Source organism: Amblyraja radiata, chromosome 1, assembly GCF_010909765.2.
Source record: "Amblyraja radiata isolate CabotCenter1 chromosome 1, sAmbRad1.1.pri, whole genome shotgun sequence".
NCBI classification, from domain to species: Eukaryota; Metazoa; Chordata; class Chondrichthyes; order Rajiformes; family Rajidae; genus Amblyraja; species Amblyraja radiata.
In genome coordinates, this window is record NC_045956.1 from 138,533,466 (window position 1) to 138,558,890 (window position 25,425).

The 25,425-nt window shown below is 41.2% G+C and overlaps 1 protein-coding gene across 2 annotated transcripts in view; it reads left to right on the plus strand.

Annotated features, from left to right (window-relative positions):
* Nucleotides 1-25,425, plus strand: part of npr2 (natriuretic peptide receptor 2) — a 173,620-nt gene that overhangs the window by 37,712 nt on the left and 110,483 nt on the right. For both annotated transcript variants that reach the window (XM_033031408.1, XM_033031400.1), the window contains one exon: nt 23,114-23,208. In XM_033031408.1, the coding sequence (XP_032887299.1) occupies nt 23,114-23,208 (95 nt within the window). The remainder of the gene's footprint in view (nt 1-23,113; nt 23,209-25,425) is intronic.

Below are 25,425 nucleotides of genomic sequence, written 5' to 3' on the forward strand. Positions count from 1 at the left end.
ATTTGTTGAGTCCCAATATATTTCCCATTAATATTTACATACACATTAAATTCACTAACTTCCTCCCCATGCCTTTTGAGGCTTTTATATGCTGCTGCTATTTTGTCGTTGTTGTGAAATGAAAAATTACAAAGTATTTATTTAGGAAGATTGACATTTGTTTATCATTCATTGAAGCCTTACTTGCACCAATCTTTTCTAAAACTACATCTCATAAATGTCAAGTCCCATTTTGTCATCTCCCCTATTTCGCAAAGTTATCTTGGATATCTCTTAATATTCATGTCCTATCCAAATATCCTTTAGATGTTGTAATTGTATCTGATTCTAAAGTTTCTTCTGACAGCGCATTCTAGATATAGACTATCCTGAGTGAAAATATTGTCCTTGAATTCCCCATTAAATCTCTTCCCTCTCACCTTAGGCCTATTCACTAAGAAGAGTACTGACCCAAAATGTCATCTATCTATTGTTCCACAGATACTGACGCCCACTGAGTTACTGCAGCGCTGTGTTTAGCTTAAACCTGTGTCCTCTAGTCTTAGAATCTGCCACTGTGTGAACAGGACAGTGAGTGTTCACTTTATCCATGCCCTCATGGTCTTGTACACCTTTCATGATCTTGTACACCTCAATATGGTCACCCCTCAACCTCCTATGCTCCAAACAAAAAAGTCCCAGGCTATCCAACCACTCCCTACAACTCAACCCCATGGCCTTAAGCAACATCTCGGTAAATCTCTTCTGTACCATTTCCAACACTGTCATCCTTCCTAAAGCTGGCCAACTGGAACTAGATTCAAGATTCAATTTAATTGTCACATGTACCAATACCTACTATGTTCTGTGTGCTGAAGCAAAGCAAGAATTTCATTGTCCTATCAGGGACACATGACAATAAACTCACTTGAACTTGAACTTGAACCAATTAAGGTACAATGAAATTTTGATTACAAGTATCCTGAGAGTGGTCTTACCAATGATTTGTACAGTTGATGTCCCAATTTTTGTACTCATTACCCTTCCCAATGAAGGCAATCATGCTAAAGGGCTTCTTCACCACACTTTCAACCTGAATTTCACTTTAAAGAAGCACCTATGCACCTTGATTTCTCTGCTCTGCAAAAACTCTCGAGGGCTCTACCATTTACTGTGCAAGCCTTGTCCTGGTTTGACACACCAAAGTGCAATGCCTCACTTGTCAGAATTAAATTCCAATGACCATTTCTTCCCAACTGATCTGAATCTTTTTGTAAACTTAGATAGCCTTCCTCACTGTCCACTATATCACCAATGTTGGTGTTATCTACTAATTTACCACCAATATTAACTTGCCATCCAAATAGTTAATGGAGATAACAAACAACAGTGGGTCCAGCATGAACCCTGTGACATTCCACAAGTCACAGGCTGCTAATTGAAAAAATGCATTCCACAACAAGCCTCCAAGCTAAGAAAAGGAATAGATGATGTTATGGGTATGAAGAAGGGTCTCCACCTGAAACATCAGCTATTCCTTTTCTCTGGTGAATCTGGTAATTATTGAATCGAAAACCAGAGGACATGGGTTTAAGGTGAAGGGAAAAATATTTAATAGGAATCTTGGGGGTAACTTTTTCACACACAGGTTAGTGGATGTATGGAACAGGCTGCTAGACAAGGTAGTTCAGGAAGGAACTATCCCAACATTTAAGAAGCAGTTAGACATGTACATGGATAGGACAGGTTTGGAGGGATATGGACCAAATGCTGGCAGGTGGGATGAGTGTTGCTGGGACATGTTGGCCAGTGTGGGCAAGTTGGCCAAAGGACCTGTTTCCACACTGTATCACTCTATAACTATAACTCCAGAGATGCTGCCTGACCCACTGAGTTACTCCAACATTCTGTGTGTATGAGATATCTATGGTCAGCATGGACTCGCTGGGACAAAGGGCCTGTTTCTATGCTGTATCTCTGAACTAAACTAATTATTACGAGCATTTCCATTGTGAATTTCTTTTCCCTTTGTGTTTTGGGCTCCATTCAACCCACTTTTGGTGATAGTTGGCATTCATCTTGCTCTTTGGAGCTCTTGTTCTGATATCTTTGCATTTCCTCCTTGTCACTTGAAAATTGTTTTTGAACCCATTTCTTCAGCTAAGCTTTCCATCTCATCTTGTAACCTGCCTTGAGTGTGACCATTCCTAAAAATTATTGGTAATACACAATTTTGCTCTAACTACACCAAGTACAAGGCAGGAAACATTATATTACACAGTGTTATTGACCCAAGCAGTTATCACTGTTGTCTCCCTAGCAAGGTTACTGCATTATATAAAATGGTCATAATTCATTTCAAAGAAAGGGAGGGAAAGTCAGTCTGGAAGCCACTAAACATTACTCTTTTAACTGGTCAATAATTAGTTTGGTGATCGTTGCAGCTTATAAATGTTAATGCTGTGCATTCAGCAGTGTTTCTTGCTGTATTTCTTAATGGGATGCAGTAATGCATCATAAAACTAAACTCCATAAATATTTAAAATTGTTAGGTAACCAGAAACCTAGAGTTGAAAATATTGTGCTTTATATCAGCGCTTCACCCTCAACTCACTCAGCACATTGGTGCCAGATGCAGTCATTTCCTGTTTATATTGCAGAGAAATAGTTTATCTCGCTGTTTTCTTTTTCTAACTCTGTAATCTTTTCAACTTTCAAATGACGATTCTCTTTCTTGCAGCATCCATAAAGAGTGTAATTATGTGAGAAATAGGAGCTCCGCAGGTCTAAGAAGCATTGATGGCTGTTGAGTCATTGTTTGGCTAAGGATAAGATGAGCTGCACTCAGGAGAGTCTGGAAGCAAAATTAAACAACAATGCTTGGGAGAGAACTGAAGTTTGCTGAGATTGATGGCGAGAGAACTAGTTTAAAAAAAAAAGCAAAAAGCAAAACAGCCGTTGGATATCGGAAATCAAAATAAAATGGTGGGCACACAGGCAGTGTCTGATGAAAGAGAATTAGTTCCCGTGTCTCAGGCAGAAAACCCTTCATCAGAATGAGAATGTGAGAAAGCCTCACAGAAAGTTAAAAAAAAACCTGCTGGAGGAAATCGGCAAACATGCATTTGCAGTCTCTTGTATCTCCAAGCCTCTGAGAACTTGGCTTCGCACAGCTGCAGGCGGGAGGTAAACTCCATGAGAATGTGTTTCGGAACTGTCCTTAAACTTAAGTCAACTAAGTTTTGGATTAATTTGCACCAAATTAGGCTGCATTGTTTGTACCAATATTAAGAAAATGTTAGAAACTCTCAGCAGGTCAGAGTAACGTTTGTGAAAAGGGATAATGTCAACCTTTCAGGCTGATATTTTATCAGTATTGTGCAAAAGTTAGAAATCACAGATGGAGGGGAAAGTGGCGGAATTAACAGAGGGAACTGTTAATTAACACTGTGATCAGGTGAAGGCCAATAGAGTTTAAACAGTGCATTTCATGGTGGTGTAAGTGAGAAGGTGATGAAGGCTTTTTAATCATAACCGATCTATGCAAATACATTTAAATAGAAGGAGATGATCGAGAACAAGGTGATGGAAGAATACTGAATCATGGATATATTAAACACTGCAGATGCTAGAAATAAAAGAGAATGATGGAACCATTCAGCAGGTTGAGCAGCATTTGGTGAGAGAAATAAATGGAGGTAACCTTATTGGAAGATGACCTTCTGGGACAAGAAATTATTTGAATGTGCCAGAAATAATGAGTCAGCCAAGGATGTCTTGCTTGTGGATTTGGGGTAATACCTTGATCCTATCTTGTGCCACTTGTTCAGTCGCTTTTCACCTGCATCCAAGCCACCTCACATGCTCTTTACCACTTGAATAATTGTCAATTTCTAGGCCCCCAGCACCGAATATTTATCAGGAACGTCCTTAATACCTCCATTCCCCATCAGGAAGACCACGGGCCCTCTGGTTCTTCCTTGAACAGAGACCCAATCAGTTTTCCTCGACAAACACTCTCTTGTGCCTGATGGAACTTGTCCACAACCATAGCAACTTCTCCTTTGACTCCTTTCACTTTCTTCAAGTCAATGGTGTCATCATAACCACTCGCATGGGCCCCAGCTATGCCTTTCTTTATATTGGTTATATTGAACACTCCTTGTTCCAAATATACCCAGGCAACATCTCCCAACCCTTTCTTTGCTACATCAACAACAACATCGGGGCTATCTCTTGCAACCGTGTAGAACTCGTTTCATCAACTTTATTACTAACGTCCACCCTGTCCTCAAATTCACTTGGTTTGGCTCTGATCATCTCTCTCTTCCACAACCTCTCTACACCCATGATGTGGTCATCATCTACACACCCATTAACTCCCACAATTATCTTGACTACACCTCCTCTTGACACCTCCTTCTTGCAAAGATGCCATCCCTTTCTCTCAATTTTCCTGTCTCCCACAATGAAGCTTTCCAATCTAGGGCATCCAAGATGTGCTCTTTCTTCAGTGAATGTGGGTTCATCCCTGCTTTAGTCGATCGAGCCCTCGCTTGAGTCTCCACTGTGTCCTGAATTGCAGTTCGTGATCCCCCTCTCCACAGATGGAACATGGATGGAGCACCCCTAGTCTTCACCTTTCAACCCACTAGCCTCCACATCCAACACACCATTCTTCAACATTTCTGCCATCTTCAGCCTGATCGCACCACCGGCCAGATCCCCCACTACAATCAGTCTGATGAAGAATTCCAACCTGAAATGTTGCCTATCCATGTCCTTCAGAGAGGCTACCTGACCTGCTGAGTTATTACAGTACTTTGTATTCTGCTCAAGGTTCCAGAATCTGCAGTCCCAATCACATCTTCCCATCCCCATCATTTTCTGATTCTGTAAAGACACTCTCTCTGAAACTCCTGGGTTTGCTCATCCCTTTCCACCCAAACCACTCCCTCCTCGTGAACTTTCATCTGCAATCACAGCAGTTATAGCACCTGTCCCACCAATTCCTCTCTCACTTCCATCTAGGTGAATCAGAGGTTCATATGCATCTCCTCTAGCCTTGTCTACTGTATTTGGTGCTCCCGAACAATCCAAACCAATCCTGCACATTGGTGAGATAAAGTGATAATTTTGCCAAACACGCGCTCTCTGTCAGCCAATGCTTGCTAACTCCTGTTTGCTAATATTTTAACTCCCTTTCTGTTCCAATAACGACCTTTCTGGCTTGGGCCTCCTCCATTGCCAGCGAGGCCAGACACAAACTGGAGGAACAGCACCTCATATTCCACTTGGGTGGTTTACAACCCAACAGTATGAATATTGAATTCTCCAATTTCAAGGGGAAAAAACACCCTACCATCCCCCACACCCATACACAGGTAGTTCACCCACCATCTTCCACAACCCTAGTCGCCCTGTTCATTTCCTCTCCTGCACACAATCATCTCCCATCCCTAACTCCTATATTTCTCTTTTGACCTCCTCTCTTTCCCTGCCACCCCCCCCCATCCCCTTCCACCCGCTTCGCACCCATCGGCTTTACCTTTCACCACTCCTTTTCTTTCCTAATCTGACATTTTTTTGTCACCTTTTTACCTCTTCCACTTACTCCATCTATCTGCCAATTACCTCCCTTTGCCTGTATCCACCTATCACTTGTTAGGCTTTGCTTCACCCACATTTCTCTTTATTCCACCGCTTGCAGCTCTACTCCATCAGTCTGAAGAATGGTTCCAAACCAAAGCATCTCCTGTGCATTGCCTCCACAGATGCTGCCTGATTTCCCGATTACCTCCAGCACGTTGTTTTTTTGCTCAAGATATCAGCACGTGCAGTTTCTAGTGTCTCAATGTTAGAAGTGGGATGTGACGGAGAGTAAAAGTGATGAGCAATTGGAAATTTAGAGTCACACTCATAGACTAAACAAAACTCTACACAGCAGTCACCCAAATGGCCTCTGATCTCCGTTGTGTAGTGCAAACAATATCATGAGCACTGAATGCGGCACAGGGGCTTAGAAGAAATACAAGCAAACCACTCCTTCACCTGTATTTGGGGCCTGGATAGTAATACGGGAACAAATGAAAGGAGATTGGAGAATGAACCCATGAAACTGAAGAGGAACTTTGACCCACAGACCACAATCAGTGAGGTTAGTTACAACACTTTCTCTACAATGATTCTAAATACCAGTGCCCCACAAAGATGTGTTCTCAGTCCCCTACTATACTCCCTATGCACTCACAATTGTGCGACCAAATTTGGCTCCAACTCCATGTACAAATTTTCTGATGATACCACAGTGGTGGGCTGGAACACAAGCAATGGGGAGACAGTGTAGAGGAAGGAGATATTCACATGGTGGCAGGACATAACCTCTCCCTCAATGTCAACATGATGAAGGAGCTATTCATCAGGAAGGGTGGTGGAGCACATGCCCATTCAGCGTCACTGGTGCCAAGTAGAAGTGGTTGAGATCATCGAATTCCTTGGCATTAATATTACTAACGATCTGTTGTGGGCTAACCGCATTGTGGTGGCTGTCAAGAAGGCACACCAAAGCCTCTGTTTCCTTTGAAGATCGAGGAAATTTGGCATGTCTCCAATGCCTGCTAAAAATGCAGCATCGAATGCAAACAGATCAACAGCAGGCATCAAGGGTGGCAAGTTAATGCAGCGATACAGTTGCTGCTTTACAGCACTTGCAGCACCGGAGACCCGGGTTCAATCCCGACTAAGGGTGCTGTCTTTATGGAGTTTGTATGTTATCCCCGTGACCATGTGGGTTTTCTCTGCGATCTTCTGTTTCTTCCCACACTCCAAAGACAGCTTTTGGTGTGCTGGCCTTTATAAATCAGAGCATTGAGTATAGAAGTTGGGATGTAATGTTAAAATTGTACAAGGCATTGGTGAGGCCAATTCTGGAATATGGTGTACAATTTTGGTCGCCAAATTATAGGAAAGATGTCAACAAAATAGAGAGAGTACAGAGGAGATTTACTAGAATGTTGCCTGGGTTTCAGCACAGAGAAAGGTTGAACAAGATAGGCCTTTATTCTTTGGAGCGCAGAAGGTTAAGGGGGGAACTTGATAGAGGTCTTTAAAATGATGAGAGGGATAGACAGAGTTGACGTGGATAAGCCTTTTCCATTGAGAGTAGGGAAGATTCAAACAAGAGGACATGATTTGAGAATTAAGGGACAAAAGTTTAGGGGTAACATGAGGGGGAACTTCTTTACTCAGAGAGTGGTAGCTGTGTGGAATGAGCTTCCAGTGGAAGTGGTGGAGGCAGGTTTGATTTTATCATTTAAGAATAAATTGGATAGGTATATGGACAGGAAGGGAATGGAGGGTTATGGTCTGAGTGCAGGTAGATGGGACTAGATGAGAGTAAGTGTTCAGCACGGACTAGAAGAGCCGAGATGGCCCGTTTCCGTGCTGTAATTGTTATATGGTTATATGGTCATACAGGTGTAGGTAAATTGGCTTGGTACAAGTGTAAATTGTCCCTAGAGTGTGTCGCATAATGTGCAGAATTGCTGGTCGGTGTGGGCCCAAGGGCCTGTTTCCATGCTCTATCTTGAAACTAAACTAAACTAAACAAAGATTTCACTACACCTGTGACAATAATAAATCTAAACCAAAACCAGTTCCTTCTAAAATTTAAAGGGAAGAAGATGGGAAAATTTGTATAATGGTGGCATTAGCTTCAGTTGACAGAATGTGTTATTTGGTGGATCAGGGCAGTATATAAGAAAATTGACCAGATATAGTTCTAGAAATGGGAAGTATCAAATAACTTGTCTGTCTGTGAAAGCATTAGTTTAACTTACCAGAGTGGAAATGTCGATGGATCCTCCCCAGCCTACAAATGTTCAAATGTACTGCCCGTATAATCGAAAGAGCATCTGGGATCGATTGGCTGGCTACTGACAGGGCTGCAGGCATCCTTTGGTTCCCAGCTGACTTGTGAATAGTTCGGATTTCAAGCTCGAAAGGGTACAGAAAAGATTTCCGAGGATGTTGAAAGGCCGAGAGGATCTGAGGTATAGGAAGAGGTTGAGTAGGCTGGGACTCTATTCCCTGGAGTGCAGGAGGATGAGGGGCAATCTTATAGAGGTGTATAAAATAATGAGAGGAATAGATTGGGTAGATGCACAGTCTCTTGCCCAGAGTAGGTGAATCGACGATAAGGGGACATAGGTTTAAGGTGAAAGGGACAAAATAGGATTCTGAGGGGTAACTTTTTCACACAAAGGGTGGTGGATGTATGGAACAAGCTACCAGCAAATGTAGTTGAGGCTGGGACTATCCCAACATTTAAGAAGCAGTTAGACAGGAACATGGATAGGACAGGTTTGGAAGGATATGGACCAAACGCACGCAGGTGGGACTAGTAGAGCTGGGACCTGTTGGCTGGTGTGGGCAAGTTGGGTCGAAAGGCCTGTTTCCACATTGTATCACTATGATTTCAAAAGGTTCACAGAAACTGAATCCTGCTCTAACCCAGGGACAACCTGGATCTGCCTAAGATTTGAGAATAAAGACGTGTTGTGATGTGAAAACCTATAGCTCTCGTAATGGCTCCATGGGAATGAACCTTTGTGACGCGGCTCCACTGAAAACAGAATGAATAAGGCGGGAATCTTCTTGAAGCTGCTCGCTTCTACCAGGGGAATCAAGAACCAGAGGACATAGGTTTAAGATGAGAGGGGGAAGATTTAATAGGAACCTGAAGGGCAACTGTTTTTTATACAGAGGAACCATTTGCCAGAGGAGGTCGTTGAGGCAGGTACTATAACATTTAAAATACATTTGGACAGACACATTAGATAGGATATGGGCCAAACTCAGGCAGGTGGGACTGGTAGATGGTAGATGCCCATCTTGGTCAGCATGGGCAAGTTGGGCTGAAGGGCCTGTTTCCATGGTGTGTGACCCTAAGCAGGAAGATCTTCACCAAAGCTCTAGCCTGTAAAATTTGGTGAAATAATGTTTCTGTACTCATCCTGATAAAGGGGGATTTTAATGCAAAACCAAAAGACTACTGATGCTAGAAATCCTCAGTAAGTTCTGAACATGTTGAGAACACTAGGCCCTACAGTCAGTATGTGCAAGGAAAATAAACCCCTCCAAAAACAACAAATTAACCTTTTAGGTCAATGATGTCAAGATAGTGATTGCTGTAAGCACTATATCTGCATCAATAATCTGTCATTATTTTCAATTCTGCATAAGTGATCACCCCTGCTGTACTGCTTAGTTTTTCCCTTTCCTGAATCAGTATCCATTGCGCTGCACAATATAAAACTCTTTGATATTTAATATAGTCCTGTTTTGCATTGAACATAATTGACGACGAGCAAGAGTACTGCAGACTTCCAAAATTTATTTTACTTTAGACTATCAACAACCGACTGAAAGAGATTTCCTTCCATCAAATTGAACTGTATATAACCTAGCTTAGAAACATAGAAAGAATATTTTGCAAACTATTGCATCACCCACTTCCCGATGTTGTTAGATTTGATTTGATTGCACTGCTGTCTGTGTCCTTTAAATGAAGAATAACACTCTGTCTATATTAATCTGAATATCCGGATCACCGCTGAGCAGCCATAATTTTAAACTTCCCTTTGTCAGCAAATGCTTTTGTTCTCATATGGTGCTGGAGTTTAGAGCAACAAGTCAACTTTGAAATTGTCTTTGGCACATCGCACAATGAGGCTAAAATGAGCACACATTGTAGCAATGTTACAACATTTTGAGATTTAAAAAATCAAGTCTGTAATTTATCCCATCAGATAAAGCATAAAAATAAGTTTAATTTGATACCTAATTCACTTTCATATCTTCAGTATTAAAAAAGTTCTGGCCATTTTCATACTCGGAAATTAGCATCTTGTTCCCTATTGCTTTTCCATTGACTTAACTTAAAAGTGTGATCGAGGACAGTCAAAAGCCCATATTTTTCTTTAAAATTAAGAGAACTGATTGAAATGTTCAGTTATTATAGATTTAAGCATTCTGAAACAAATATGAAACAATCTTACTTGGATGACCTGAAATTAAAGCATATAATTAGTTAGTTACCTAATTGTAGCTAATTACAAAATTCAATTACTAGATCTAAACATCTATCCATTTCTTAAGAAAAGGTTAACATTTTTAAATAGCCTGTCCAAATAACATTCACACAAGAATTCGCAATATAACATGATTTTCAAATCTCATTGTCATGAATTTATAGGCCAAATGGAAGGAATTTAATGTTTAATTCCTGTAAATTAATGGGCATTTAAATCATCTTGCGAGTGGGTTTTTGTGGAACGCGATCGATTGGAACGTTGTGGTTGCGGTGAATTGGAACCCCATATTGGCAGGAAAAACACTGCCGGTTCATATGGGACCAAAATCACATTTTCGCCAATTAAATTTGGATTAAAGTCATCCTAAGAAGCAAGTTTATATGTAAAATATACGACTTACATTATGTTTTGTCCCTTACTTGAGATCCGTCCCGTTGTAGGCGTTGAGGGCATTAGAAGTAGCTTTTTATTTTACTCCAGCAATTGCATTGTCAAGCGATTTTTTTTTTTTAAACTTCCGAGAACGGAAGTCCGGTCGATTGTTCTGCAGCAGTTGGCCGACCGAGGAAATTCGCCTCCGACAGGCAGGAGAAAACGGCATTTTAATCCCGCCCCCCCCCCCCCCCTCAAGGCGCCAAAGTCGTGCACACGGCCAGTGGCAGAACTGCAGCGCCGCTGAAGGTAAGTTTTGTAACATCACTACACATTGCTGTCTAGGCCTCTGGTGAGAAGAATGGGTTGAACAGAATATTTTTTTAAGTTGAGAAACTAATTGAAGTAAAGACAGAACTGAGCTCATTCACAAGGCAGAGTAAGTGAGAATATGGGTGCCACATGCTGTTCTGAAGGCACATTGTATTCTGTCTTTAATTAAGAAGGGGTTGTACAGAAGTATGGAACCCTTGCTGAGATTGTACAGGGCTTTGGTGAGATCTCACTCCAGTACTGTGCACAGCTTTAGTCTTTGTACTCTTTTGTGTTATTCCTGGGTAGGTTTGCTATATTGATTATTGGATGAGTGAAGTCCCCAGAGAAGAGGCTGAGTATATGAAGCAGAATTTAGAAGATAAATATTGTCCCATTCTCTGTGTATTCTCTGCCTCCACCACTACCCCCAGCAGTTTATTCCAGGTACCCACCAACTTCCGCAGAGCAAAAAAAAACATGCTTTGCACTTCTGCTTTAAACTTTTCTCCTCTCGCCTTAAAGATATGCTATCTAGTATTTTATATTTCAATTCCAGGTAAACGTGTGTGACTGTCTATCTGATAGATGCCTCTCATAACATTATATACTTCTGTCAGGTCTCACCTCGACCTTCGGCATTCCAAAGAAAACAATTCAAGTCTGTCCAGCCTCTCCTTGTATTTAATACCCTCGAACCTAGGCAGCATTCTGAGAAACCACCTCTGCACCCTTTCCACAGTCTCCTCATCCTCCCTGTAAGGGGGAGACCAGAACTGCACGCAAAACTCCAAATGCAGTCTGCCCAAAATCTTTTAAAGCTGCATTATGCCTTCCTGAGTTTTTATACTCATTATCTCAACCAATGAAAGCAAGCATACTACATAACTTGTTTCCTATTAGTATACTATATGCTTGTCTACTATATACTGCTCCATCTATTTGTGTTGCAACTTTCAGGGAGTTATTGACTTGAGCCCCAAGATCCCTCTGTACATCAATGCTGTTAAGGGTCTTGTCATTAATTTTATATTTTCCTATTATATTCACCCTCCCAAAGTGCAACACCTCATACTTGCTCTGATTAAACTCCATCTGTCATTTCTCCACACAATTCCATAGCTGATTCATATCCAAATGTATACTTTGACTGCTTTCCAAACCCCAGAATATAGGTGCAGAAGGAGGCCATTCAGCCCTTCGAGCCAGCACCGCCATTCATTGTGATCATGGCTGATCGTCCCTTATCAATAACCCGTGCCTGCCTTCTCCCCATATCCCTTGACTCCACTAGCCCCTAAAGCTCTATTTAACTATTTCTTAAATCCATCCAGTGACTTGGCCTCCACTGCCCTCTGTGGCAGGGAATTCCATAAATTCACAACTCTCTGGGTGAAAAAGTTTTTTCTCACATCAGTCTTAAATGACCTCCCCTTTATTCTAAGACTGTGGCCCCTGGTTCTGGACTCACCCAACATTGGGAGCATTTTTCCTGCATCTAACGTCCAGTCCTTTTATAATTTTATATGTTTCTATAAGATTTCTATAAGATTCTCTCCTCATCCTTCTAAACTCCAGTGAATACAAGCCTAGTCTTTTCAATCTTTCCTCATATGAAAGTCCCGCCATCCCAGGGATCAATCTCGTGAACCTACGCTGCACTGCCTCAATCACAAGGATGTCCTTCCTCAAATTAGGAGACCAAAACTGTACACAATACTCCAGATGTGGTCTCACCAGAGCCCTATACAACTGCAGAAGAACCTCTTTACTCCTATACTGAAATCCTCTTGTTATGAAGGCCAACATTCCATTAGCTTTCTTCACTACCTGCTGTACCTGTAAGCCAACTTTCAGTCAAGGACGCCCAGGGCTCACTGCACCTCTCCCTTACCTAACCTAACCCCATTGAGATAATAATCTGCCCCCTTGTTTTTGCCACCAAAGTGGATAACCTCACATTTATCTATATTATACTGCACCTGCCCACTCACTCAACCTGTCCAGGTCACCCTGCAACCTCCTAACATCCTCTTCACAGTTCACACTGCCACCCAGCTTTGTGTCATCTGCAAACTTGCGAGTGTTGCTCCTAATTCCCTCTTCCAAATCATTAATATATATGGTAAACAGTTGTGGCCCCAACACTGAGCCTTGCGGCACTCCATTCACCACTGCCTGCCATTCTGAAAAGGACCCGTTCACTCCTACTCTTTGCTTTCGGTCTGCCAACCAATTTTCTATCCGTCAACACCCTACCCCCAATACCATGTGCTCTAACTTTAGTCACCAGTCTCCCGTGTGGGACCTTATCAAAGGCTTTCTGAAAGGCTAGATACACTTCTTCCACTGGCACCCCTTCGTCCATTTTACTTATCACATCCTCAAAGAATTCCAGAAGATTAGTCAAGCATGATTTCACTTTCATAAATCCATGTTGACTTGGACAAATCATTTTACTGCTATCCAAATGCTCCATTATTACCTCTTTAATAATTGACTCCAGCATCTTTCCCACCACCGAAGTCAGGCTAACTGGTCTGTAATTCCCCGTTTTCTCTCTCGCTCTTTTCTTGAAAAATGGGATAACATTAGCTATCCTCCAATCCACAGGAACTGATGCTGAATCTATTGAACATTGGAAAATGATCACCAATGCATCCACTATTTCTAGAGCCACCTCCCTGAGGACCCTGGGATGCAGACCATCAGGTCCAGGGGATTTATCATCCTTCAGTCCCATTAGCCTACCCAATATTAATTCTCGCCTAATGAAAATTTCTTTCAGTTTCTCTACCCCCTTAGATCCTCTGACCTCCAGTACATCTGGGAGATTGTTTGTGTCTTCCTTAGTGAAATCAGATCCGAAGTACCTATTCAACTCTTCTGCCATTTCCTTGTTGCCCATAATAATTTCACCCGTGTCTGCCTTCAAGGGAGCCACATTTGACTTTGCTACTCTTTTTCCCTTAACATATCTAAAGAAGCTTTTACTGTCCTTCTTTATATTCCTGGCCAGCTTCCCCTCGTACTTCATCTTTTCAGCCCGTATTGCCTGTTTTGTTTCCTTCTGTTGTCCTATGAAAGTTACCCAATCCTCTGGCTTCCGGCTACTCTTTGCTGTGTTATACATCTTTTCTTTTAGTTTTATTCTATCCCTAACTTCTCTTGTCAGCCACGGTTGCCTCCTACTCCCCTTAGAATCTTTCTTCCTTTTTGGAATGAATTGATCCTGCGTCTTCCGGATTATGCCCAGAAATTCCTGCCATTGCTGTTCCACCGTCATTCCTGCTGAGATCCCTTTCCAGTCTACATTGGCCAGCTCCCCTCTCATGCCTTCATAGTCCCCTTTGTTCAACTGCATCACTGACACTTCCGATTTAACCTTCTCCTTCTCAAATTGCAGATTAAAACTAATCATATTATGATCACTACCTCCAAGCGGTTCCTTTACCTCGAGTTCTCTTATCATATCTAGTTCATTAGACAACACTAAATCCGGAATTGCCTTTTCTCTGGTCGGCTCCATTACAAGCTGCTCTAAGAATCCATCTCGGAGGCACTCTATAGCAATGTTACAAAATTTTGAGATTTTAAAAATCAAGTCTGTAATTTATCCCATCAGATAAAGCATAAAAATAAGTTTAATTTGACACCTAATTCACTTTCATATCTCAAGTATTTAAAAAGTTATGGCCATTTTCATACTCGGAAATGAGCATCTTGTTCCCTATTGATTTTCTATGGACATAACAAAAAAGTTGTGATCGTGAACAGTCAAAAGCCCATAACTTTCTTAAAAATTAAGAGAACTGAATGAAATTTTCAGTTATCATAGATTGAAGCATTCTGAAACAAATATAAAATAATCTTACTTGGATGACCTGAAATTAAAGCATATAATTAGTTAGTTACCTAATTGTAGCTAATTTCAGACTTCAATTACTAGATCTAAAGATCTATCCATTTCTTAATAAATGATTAACATTTTTAAATAGCCTAAATGTCCAAATAATATTCACAAATAATTCACAATAAAACATGATTTTTAAATCTCATTTACATTAATTTATAGGCCAAATGGAAGGAATTCAGTGTTCAATTGCTGTAAATAAATGCCCATTTAAATCAGCTTTCCAGTGGGTCCCTGTGGAACGTGCTGGTTTAGAACGTTCACATTGCGGTAGATTTGTGCCCCAAATGCCCAGAAAAATACTGCGCGATATAATGGGCCCAAAATGAGCTACTCGCAATATTAAACTTTGTATAAAGGGATCTTTAGAAGCCCTTTTTAATGTAAAAATATACAACCTACCTTCTGTGGTTTGCTTTATGAGACCCTGCGGTTGCTGGCGGTCGCGGGTTTAGAGATTGATTTTTAAACTACTATAACTATTATTCAAGGCCTTTAAACCTAATAATAGCTTTTGCGACGGGGTCTTCCAGCGATTTTTCGTTAATAATTAACTAGGCTGAACATCTTCGATTTGAACAGCCTAGAGAAAATCGCGTTTTAAACCCGCCCCCTCTAAACGGCGCCAAAATCGCGCACACCCGCAGCGGCAGATTTTCAAAGACGCTTCAGGTAGGCTTTGCAACATACCTACACTCTACAACTCTCTTTCTTGGGGTCCTGACCCAACCTGATTTTCCCAGTCTACCTGCATATTGAAATCCCCCATCACCACAGTGGCATTACCTTTGTTACATGCTAGTTTTAACTCCTGCTGCAACTTACACCCTACATCCGGGCTACTATTTGGGGGTCTGTAGATAACACCAATTAGTGTCTTCTTGCCTTTACAATTCCTCAACTGAATCCACAGTGACTCTACCTCGTCAGTCCCGATGTCTTCCCTCGCAAGGGACTGAATTCCAACCCTCACCAGCAGAGCTAACCCCCTCCTCTGCCCACCTGCCTGTCCTTTCTATAGGATGTATAACCCTGAATATTAAGTTCCCAGGCCCGATCCTCCTGCAGCCACGTCTCAGTAATCCCCACAATGTCATAGCTACCAACCTCTAACTGAGCCTCAAGCTCATCTACTTTACTTCTTATACTTCGCGCATTCATATACAATACTTTTAATTCCTTACGCATCTCACCTTTCACATCGATCCCTATTACACTTGGCCATACTCTCCTATCCCTTTGTGAGCTTCCTTTCCCATTAATTCTGGGGTCATTAACCATCCCTTTACTCTCTTTCCCTTTAACTCCATCCTCGACTATCCCATTTGACATCCCACTGCCCTTATTCAGTTTAAAACCACTCGTGTAGCAGTGGCAAACCTGCCTGCCAGATTTTCTCCCACTCTACTGGAGTTTAGAAGGATGAGGGGGGTCTGATAGAAAGATATAAAATTATAAAATGAATGGACAGGCTAGATGCAGGAAAAATGTTCCCAATGTTGGGCAAGTCCAGAACAAGGGGCCACAGTCTTAGAATAAAGGGGAAGCCTTTTAAAACTGCGGTGAGAAAAAAAAATTTCACCCAGAGAGTTGTGAATTTGTGGAATTCCCTGCCACACAGGGCAGTGGAGGCCAAATCACTGGATGGATTTAAGAGAGAGTTAGATAGAGCTCTAGGGGCTAGTGGAATCAAGGGATATGGGGAGAAGGCAGGCACGGGTTATTGATTGGGGACGATCAGCCATGATCACAATGAATGGCGGTGCTGGCTCGGGGCCGAATGGCCTCCTCCTGTACCTATTTTCTATGTTTCTATGACACTAAAAGGAAGAAGACAGCAACTGCATACCTTCTAAATGCTTCCGACCTTCTCTCTCCTCTCAGCTTAACTGCCTTGGCAAATCGCTCTCCTTTTAAATTCTCTCCCTCTCTTAACACTGAAAAAGACCTGAAGAGATACTGAAATTGGCTTACTAAAATACATGTGGACAACATCTTACCATCCTATCCTATCAATCACCATCGTCACCTACTCAAAAAGGTTGCTAAGACATGATCTGCCGCATACAAAGCGACGCTGACTGTCTCAATGGGAGTAACTCCTATCCCAGGAATCCTCTCCAGCACTTTGAGTCTTTTTTTGTAAACCACATTTGCAGTTCCTTGTATCTTCCCTCATTTACCCTTGAGAGGTCCTACCTTCTCACCAATTGTCCTCTTGTTTTTAATGTAGGTATAAAAAGCCTCAGAACTATTTTAATCCAAATCTATTTTGTGACCCCATTTTGGTTCTTCTAATTACCCGTTGGAGTTCTTTCCTTGCTTTATATTCGCCTCAGGCCCTATTTGATTTAATTATTTTAAACATCACAATTGTTGTGGGAAACATTTTCTTCTTTTTTTTGACCAAATTTACAACCCGTTCTGAAACCTGCAATGTGCCCAGGCAGAAAGTGAGGTATCGTAACTCTATGTTTGATCTTGTTGTAGTAGTGCAGGAAGTCATAGGAAGACAGGGTCAGAGTGGGAAGGAGAATTAAAGTGACTGGAAATGGGAAGATGCAGATCATGTCAGCAGACTGAATGCATGTGCTTTGCAAAGCTATTGCCCAGTCTAGGTTTGGTTTATCCAATATTGAAGCAACAAAGTTATTCAAGTGTAAACACATCTTGGTTGGAATATTACTTGGAATTTTATAGATTGCCTAATGTCTGCAAAACTTTCTCTGCTCTTAAGTTCTTTTGATGTAAGAGAGACACTGTCTAATTCAAGAGTTCCTGATGCTTCTCAATGTTTGGGGCATTTATTTTTTAATAGGGTCCATGATGGTCTTTCTAATTGTGTTGTTGGCATGTCATCTTTCACTGATCATTCTAATAAATTTGCCAAACATGTCATACCTGCACAGAAATCTCATTCTTACACGAACCTTCCCCTGATCTTGACAACATCTATAGGGATCCTTTTGACCTTGCAGATTTCCTTGAACCATTTATTTTAATTGTCTAAGTAAAATCATAACTGTCTTGTGACTTCTCAATTCTTGCATTCTTCTTTGCTGCAAATTGACTTTGAAACACGCAGGCAATAATCTTTGCAGATGTTCTTTGACATTATTTTGTATTGCTCCTTGAATGTTGCACAGGACTTCCACTGCTTAAAGATTAAGGATTTGGTTTATAAAGAAGCTGAAACACTAAATGAATGGAAAATATGAATAGTTGCAATGAACATTTGAAAATTTGCAATAATGTTTGGAAGGGGAATCTCATTACACTGATAAAACTTGTTTGATTACCTTGATACTGACTCCTTATAGATGTTGGAACAGTTCCAATGAATGCAAACAAGGGTCAAATGGATTACGGGAAATTCAGAACATAGTTTCATGTAAACTATGGTTTTGACATTTTTGGCCTGGGCGAGGACAAAAGCATGATAAAAATATGTTGTTCTTATTACAATATTGCAAAATTTTAGTCTGTGAGGAATTAATGATATTTTTGTAACTGTCTATATATCACAGGATGTCTGCGGTTTCAAGCACATGTATGATTTTTAGCCAGCAAATGGTTTTTTCTCTTATGATCAGTTCCTGATGGAAATGGTCCAACTAAGCAAATGCAAATCATTTTAGTTGCACGCAAGCTCTTGAGGTCAATCAGAAAGCAGTTTAAACTATTTGTAAATTGATGGGTTCGGGTGAGAAAAAAAAATTGAGGAACAACTAATTTTCTTTCACTTTGTTTTATGATGAACTTGCCCCAGCTATATGTAAAATTTGAGATCTGGTATTTGGTTTTCGCTGGCACAGATGGAAACCATTTATGTATGTGTAAAATTGATTTATAAATGGAATGTTAAAATTGTCAAGGTGTTAACCCAAAACACAACCTATCCATATTCTCCTAGATGCTGCTTGACCCACCTGGTTACTCCAGCACTTTATGTCCTTTTCAACATTTGAAATATTGTAGTAACCTTTTCAAAATTATGCCATTTATGTACTACTTGCTGCCACTGTGATTTGGCCCAATTATTTCCCTCTGTGTTTATCAAGTTTGATGCAATAAACTCCAGGGTACGATTCTTTAGTATTTTCTATTTAATCTGTCAAATACGCCAAATTTTGATCAACACCATTCTCATAAATTATCTGGTTTGTTTATCCACTCCTGGTAAAGGAGAGCCTAAGCTACCTTGTCTTTATTTCCTTCGAAGAAAGACACAAAGTGCTGGCGTAACTGAGTGGGTCAGGGAGTATCTGTTTCAGGTTGTGACCCTTCTTCAGACTAAAGACTAAGACTGAGTCACAGTCTGAAGAAGAGTTCCGATCAGAAACATCACCCATCCTTTTTCTCCAGAGATGCTGTCTGACCTGCTGCGTTATTTTAGCATTTTGTGTCTGCAGTTCTTTGTTTCTACCTTTCTTTATTTCCTCTTAGTTTACTTTATGGCCTCTTCCAAGAACATTCAGTCCATCCAGTCTATGCTCTATCCTTTAGTTATTTCTTTACTTCTTTTTCCATTTCTCTTCTATTTCTTTACTTATTTCTCTGCAATCTTTTCTCTATCATATTGTGCCGGACTTCGCACTGATTCTCCTGCTACTCAATGGCACTAGAGATACATTGTAGCAGCCAATTAATCTATTAGCATGGCTTTGAAATGTACCAATGTACTCTGAACAAGCCCACAGTGGCCACAGTAAGTATGTGCAAACACCACATGCAAAACATCGAAGTTTGACAGTGAATCTGAGCCTTTGGCACCAAGCCCAAACTATCATGCCAGGTGCTAAATTAGTTGTTTCCAGTATACAATCTCAGTCTTCATGATCCCACTATATTATATCCCGCTGTCACTTCTCAGCATCGTACCATACATTGAATCTTTGAGCTCCACCCCACTGTAACTACTTACTGTGTTTATTTACTGACTTTTTGTGTACCTGCCGTGTAGTGAAATCATTTCTCTACATTTAATTTGTTGTTTTCCACATGTTTATTTTTAAATTTCTAGTTCCCATTGCTCCATGACTTACATGATGGGGGAGGCGGGGCACAGGTTCATTAAATAATTAATGCACTAATAGCTGCCTGAGTTTGTTGCAGTTTCCTTTCAATTTTGGCACTGATTCATTGTCATTGCTGTTCGTAATGCATAGTATCATAGAATTGTTGTGGGGCAGGATGAGATGATTTAACCCAATGAGTCCATATCACCTTTGTTGGAGAGCAATCTATTCAGTTCCATTACCTACACCATTCCTGTAGCCCTCAAGCACCTGTATCACCTAAAGCTCTGATCCGTGCAGTGGTCAGCCCACCGAGTCCACGCCGACCAGCGATCCCTGTACACTAACTAACATACTTGGGACAATTTACAACCAAAGCCAATTGCCTTACAAACCTCGGCACAAAATGCTGGAGTAATTCAGCGGGATAGGCAGCATCTCTGGAGAGAAGGAATGGGTGATGTTTCAGGTCGAGACCCTTCTTCAGACTGATGTCAAGGGAGTGGGAGGTACGTAGATAAGGAAGTCTAAGGTGTGAAGACAGGACAAATAGAATGGAGATCAAAGAAAATGTAGAATAGATCATTGTTAGTTAGGAGAAGGTAACAACACACACAGAGACAAAATGAAGTCGGAAACAGTAAGACTGGTCGGAGAACTGGGAAGGGGGAGGGGTTGGAGAGAGAGGGAAAGCAAGGGTTACTTGAAGATAGAGAAGTCAATATTCATATCGCTGGTGTGTAAGCTGCGCAAGCGAAATATGAGGTGCTGTTCCTCCAATTTGCGCTGGGCCAATCTCCGGCAATGGAGGAGGCCCAGGACAGTAAGGTCAGTGAGGGAATAGGGGTGGAAGTTAAATTGTTTAGCAATCGGGAGATCAGGTAGGTTTAGGCGGACTGAGCGAAGGTGTCCTGCTGAGTTACTCCAGCATTTTGTGTCTATCTTCGATTTAAACCAGCATCTGCAGTTCCTTCCAACACATTTACCCTTTGAACCTGTATGTCTTTGGAATGTGGGAGGGAACCAGAGCACCTGGGGGCTCCCACGCAGTCACGGGGAGAACGTACAAACTCCGTACAGACAGCACCTGTAGTCAGGATCTCTGGCAATGTAAGGAAGCAACTCTAATGCTGTGCCACTGTGCTGCCCTATGCATCAGAGTATGCCTGAGAATTCAGTGATGGGGAACTATGTAGGCAGAATTGGTTAGAAAAGGTTTTGGTGTGGAGGATTAACAATAAATGACAAACGTAATTGGCAAATAAAATTGAAAAGATGTAAGTTTTTTGAGAAGGAATGAGAAAAAGGGTTAAAGAATGAAAGAAAAATAAGCCTTTAAACCACCATGGATAAAGGCAAACTGGTTTGTACTCACAAAGTAGGGCCATTTAAAAAGCAAATCATGGGTAGGCATTTTAAAAGAATAATAATTGAGGAACAGGCCATTTAAAATAAAAGCACACAGGAAATAGCCTCTTGTAATAGACTTGAAATAAGCATTAAACTGAGACTAGGTAGCCAACTATTCAGAATAGGTAAACAAAAATAATGGAGAAATAAAGTGGTAAGAAAAAAGTGTGAAATGGGGCTTAAAATTCAATTAGGAGGAGTAAAAAGACCTCACAATGGGGGTTATAAAAAAATGAGGGAGAAAGTGGCAGACTCCACTTTTATGAATAATTGCACTTCAATAATAAAAATAGTTGTGGAAATACTGCTTTTGTGCAGGGTTCATGCATGCGGTTAGATTAATGGGCCTGTCGCACTTTGGTGATTTTTTTTTGGCAACTACCGGTGACTAGTTTGTCGCCACATGTTCGCCGGGAGTAGTCTCCTCAGTCGCGCAAAAAAAATGTTGATAATTTTTTGGCAACAGTGGGTCTGACGCCAATGAGCTTAGCTTGACTTCTCCTGATATAGGTGCTGTCGTAAGTTGTCCCCAGGATGACGTAGGTTGTCGCCGTTTTTTTGGCGACCTGCTACGACTATGACAGTCGCTAGCAGTTGCCCAAAAAATTGCCCTAGGACATTAGAACTCTTTGGCTCAGCGAGTCTATTCCAATCAACAAGCACCCAATGGCTAGCCCTCTACTTTTAATGTGTGGTTTATTCATTTTGGATTCTAATGTGATCTCTAATTAATGTTGACCGGAATCAGCCATGATTTTAGTCCAAAATAATTACACCTGCACAAACCTGAGGATTAAATGTATAAGGCTAGTAGAAATAAATAGTGAGCCTTTTTAATTCATTCACTGGCAGTGGACACAGTTGACTAATTCAGCATTTGGTGGTTCTGGCAATTAGTTCTGAGATGAACAAGGTCATGTTTACTGCCATATGTACAGGTATGGTGAGATACAGCTACAATAACAAATCTTGCTTGCAGCAGCATCACAGGCACATAAACTCAGTCAAGCACACAGAAACAAATCATACATAAATTATACATAAATTACACACAATTCTAAAAGAAGATGACTGCAAAAAACAAGACATTACTGCAAAACCATAATTGAAAAAAAAAGTCAAAAGTAGTGCATAAAGCGGGCCATAGTGTTCTGTTGCTGTGGTAGTTGTAGGATTGCACAGGTAGATTTAAGTACATGATAATTGTAGGAAAGTGTCTGTTCCTGAACCTGGTGGTGCGGGACTTCAGGGCCCTGTACCACTTCCTCGCTGGCAGTGCGATGGATGCCACCTTCTTGAGGCAGTGCCTCTTGCAGATGATTTCAATGGAAGGGAAGGTTGATCTCATGATGGACTAGGGTAGTCCATTACTCTCTATAGCCATACCAGGCCATGATGCAACCAGTCCAGATGCTTTCTACAGTACAATTGTGGAAGTTTGTCAGATTATTCAAAAACTTGCCAAATCTTTTAAAACTTCTTAGCAAGTAGAGGTGTCGTTGTGGCTTCTTCGAGATTACATCTGCGTGTTAGGCCCAGAACAAGTCATCTGAGGTATTCGTGCTCATGAAATGAAATCCACCAATAAATATTGTCTCATAGTTTCCTGACTTCCCGCATGTGGTCCTTTTTCGACATGGAAATGTTGAGAGCTCCAGAATATTGATCCAGCAACTATGAAGGAAAAGCTTTAGTTCAGGATGCTGATTGAGCTTCAAGAGCTATTCTAACTGGTTGATTTTTAGTGAGTGACCAAAGTTAAAATATTTTCCAACCAGGTAAGAATGGACATCACAACATAGGAATTGCATGCATGCCACTTTTCAAATCCATGCTCGATACCCAAAAGAAAATGTTGGTAATTACTGGAAGATCGGTACAATTAAAATTTAAATGGATGTCATTGCATTCAAATGTTAACTTTCTCCAATATTAAGAACTTTTTGCAAGTCTGCTGTTTTGAATTTATGAGTTACCTTTTGATGTTTCATTCAAAATTTGTCTTTCAATCGTAGGTGTCAATGGATTGGTGAGCATTGATAAAAATGGTGATAGAGACATTGACTTTAGTCTCTGGAATATGGTCAACACAAAAACTGGAGAATATAAAGTTAGTCTTACATCAGTATTTTTATGTTTTCTTCAATGTGTGTGTTTATTTGTAATGTTGTTGGATTTGTGCGAGGTATAAAACCCACTAAATTATATAGAAAACTAGACTAAGTGGGTCCCGTTGGGTCCCATGTTCACACGGGAGGGTTGGTCCCACAATGCAATATTCCACCTCTCTGCCAATTCCAATATAGGTGGCCAGTGGGGGGGGGGGGCGGCTTTCTGGAGTGCTGGTATGGGTGTTGTTGGCTGCAGGGACTACTGATCCCCAGAGGGCTAGTATGGACATTGTCAGCCAAATAGATTCTTGGGGTGGCAGCTCAGTCCCTCATGCCTAATGTGCTGGCAGCTCACTCACGGCTGTTGGGCTGGCAGTTGACTCACGGCTATTCCTTGAAATTCCATTTCAAGCAGAGTGCAAGGCCACCAAATTCAAAACCATTTTCCTACCATTTCAAGCAGGGTGCAAGGCCACAAAATTCAAGTGCAGTTTCATACCACTTCAAGCAGGATGCAAGGCAACCAAATTCAGGTTCATCTAATCATGTAGTGCAAGAGTTGTCAAGTTTAGCCAAACAACCATTTGCACTGCCTTTTTACTTCAACCCAAACCCCCCCCCCCCCCCAAACAACCATTTGCACTGCCTTTTTACTTCAACTCAAAAAACCCCGAAACAACCATTTGTACTGCCTTTTTACTTCAAACCAACCATAATTTCATGTTCAAACCACATTAAGGGCACTCACAGTTGAGTGGACATGTGTTCAGTGTTATTCAGAGCTCAAAGAGATGTGAACCTCTCACTTCCTCCATCTTGCAGAGACTGTGTGAGGCACACCACTTCCGGGTTTTATAGTCCCTCCCCCCTCCCACCAGCAGAGGCAGCAGAGAGAATGGCAACATTTTTAAAAACATTAATATATCTCTGATTTTTCATCGATGGGAAAAATCCTCCAGTCCAGGCAGGCGGAGGGGTCTCTGAGCGAGGGGGCCAAAAATGACAGCCGTAGGTAGCGTCATTCTCTCGGAAATCACAGCACAGCAAGCCAAAAGCGGTCAAGATCAGACTTTTAGTAATATAGATGATTAGCTAGAATTTTATACAGGGAGAATTCAACAACTCCCTGATACAAATGGGACTCTTGGTTAAACAAGAGGGCATTTGGAATCCTAAAGTACAATGTTGTACTTCTGTTATTGGTCCATGCTTCCAATGAGACCACTCCATTTATTATTAAATCCATTTCAAATATGGTGGGAAACCTATCAATGTGGTCCACTAGAATAGTATTCAAGTTCCAAGCATATAGACTGATTAGAATAATAAATATACAGATATATACAGGCCCTTTGGTCCAACTCATCCATGCTGATTAAGGTGCTTTCCTGAACTATTCCCTTTTGTCTGCACTTGTTTAATTTCCTTTAAACTTTTTCTATCCATGAACATGTCAAGTATATTTTAAGTGTACGCCTGTATCCTATACTACATCAGAGATTACTTAATCTTAGCTTCCTACACTTGGGATACTGTATGCCTCCTTTTTACTAACTAATATTCCACATCACCTAAGGTTTTCTGGTCCTCCCATTCTTGCTCTTCACTCTAACGTGAACACGTTAGCCCCAAACTCTCCCGATCTCACTTTTCAAAGCAATCCATTTTGCCAGATGTTCCTTTCCATGCAAACAGTTTCTCCCAGTCAACCTATGCAAGTTCCTGTCTGATGCCATCAAAATGAGTCTTTTATTTTTCTATGAATATATTTTTCTTATTTAAGGCAGGATGTAGACATCACTCGCAGCAGGACAGGAATTTATCACCTTCCCTACCTTCTGCAGAGAAGGCTGAGAGGACCTGCTACCTTAAACCCCAGCAGTCCTTGTGGTCACTGGGAGGGGGAAATAGTCCAGATCGAAGGAAATAATCTATAGCTGTGGTGTCACTGGGTTATGTGTGGCCAACTTATTTTTGTCAACATATCATGAGCATCTGAAGAATATGAGTACTCTGTTCTGTGGAGCACAGAGGGCTGTGGGGTAATCTTATAGAAGTGCATAACAGAGGGGAATAGATAGGGCAAATGCAGAGTCTTTTCGCAGGTAAAGGACTCCAGAACCAGAGGACATAGATTTATGGTGAGAGGGGCACGATTCAATAAGAACCTGAGGAACAATGTTTTCACTCAGATGGTGGTGGGTATATGGAATGAG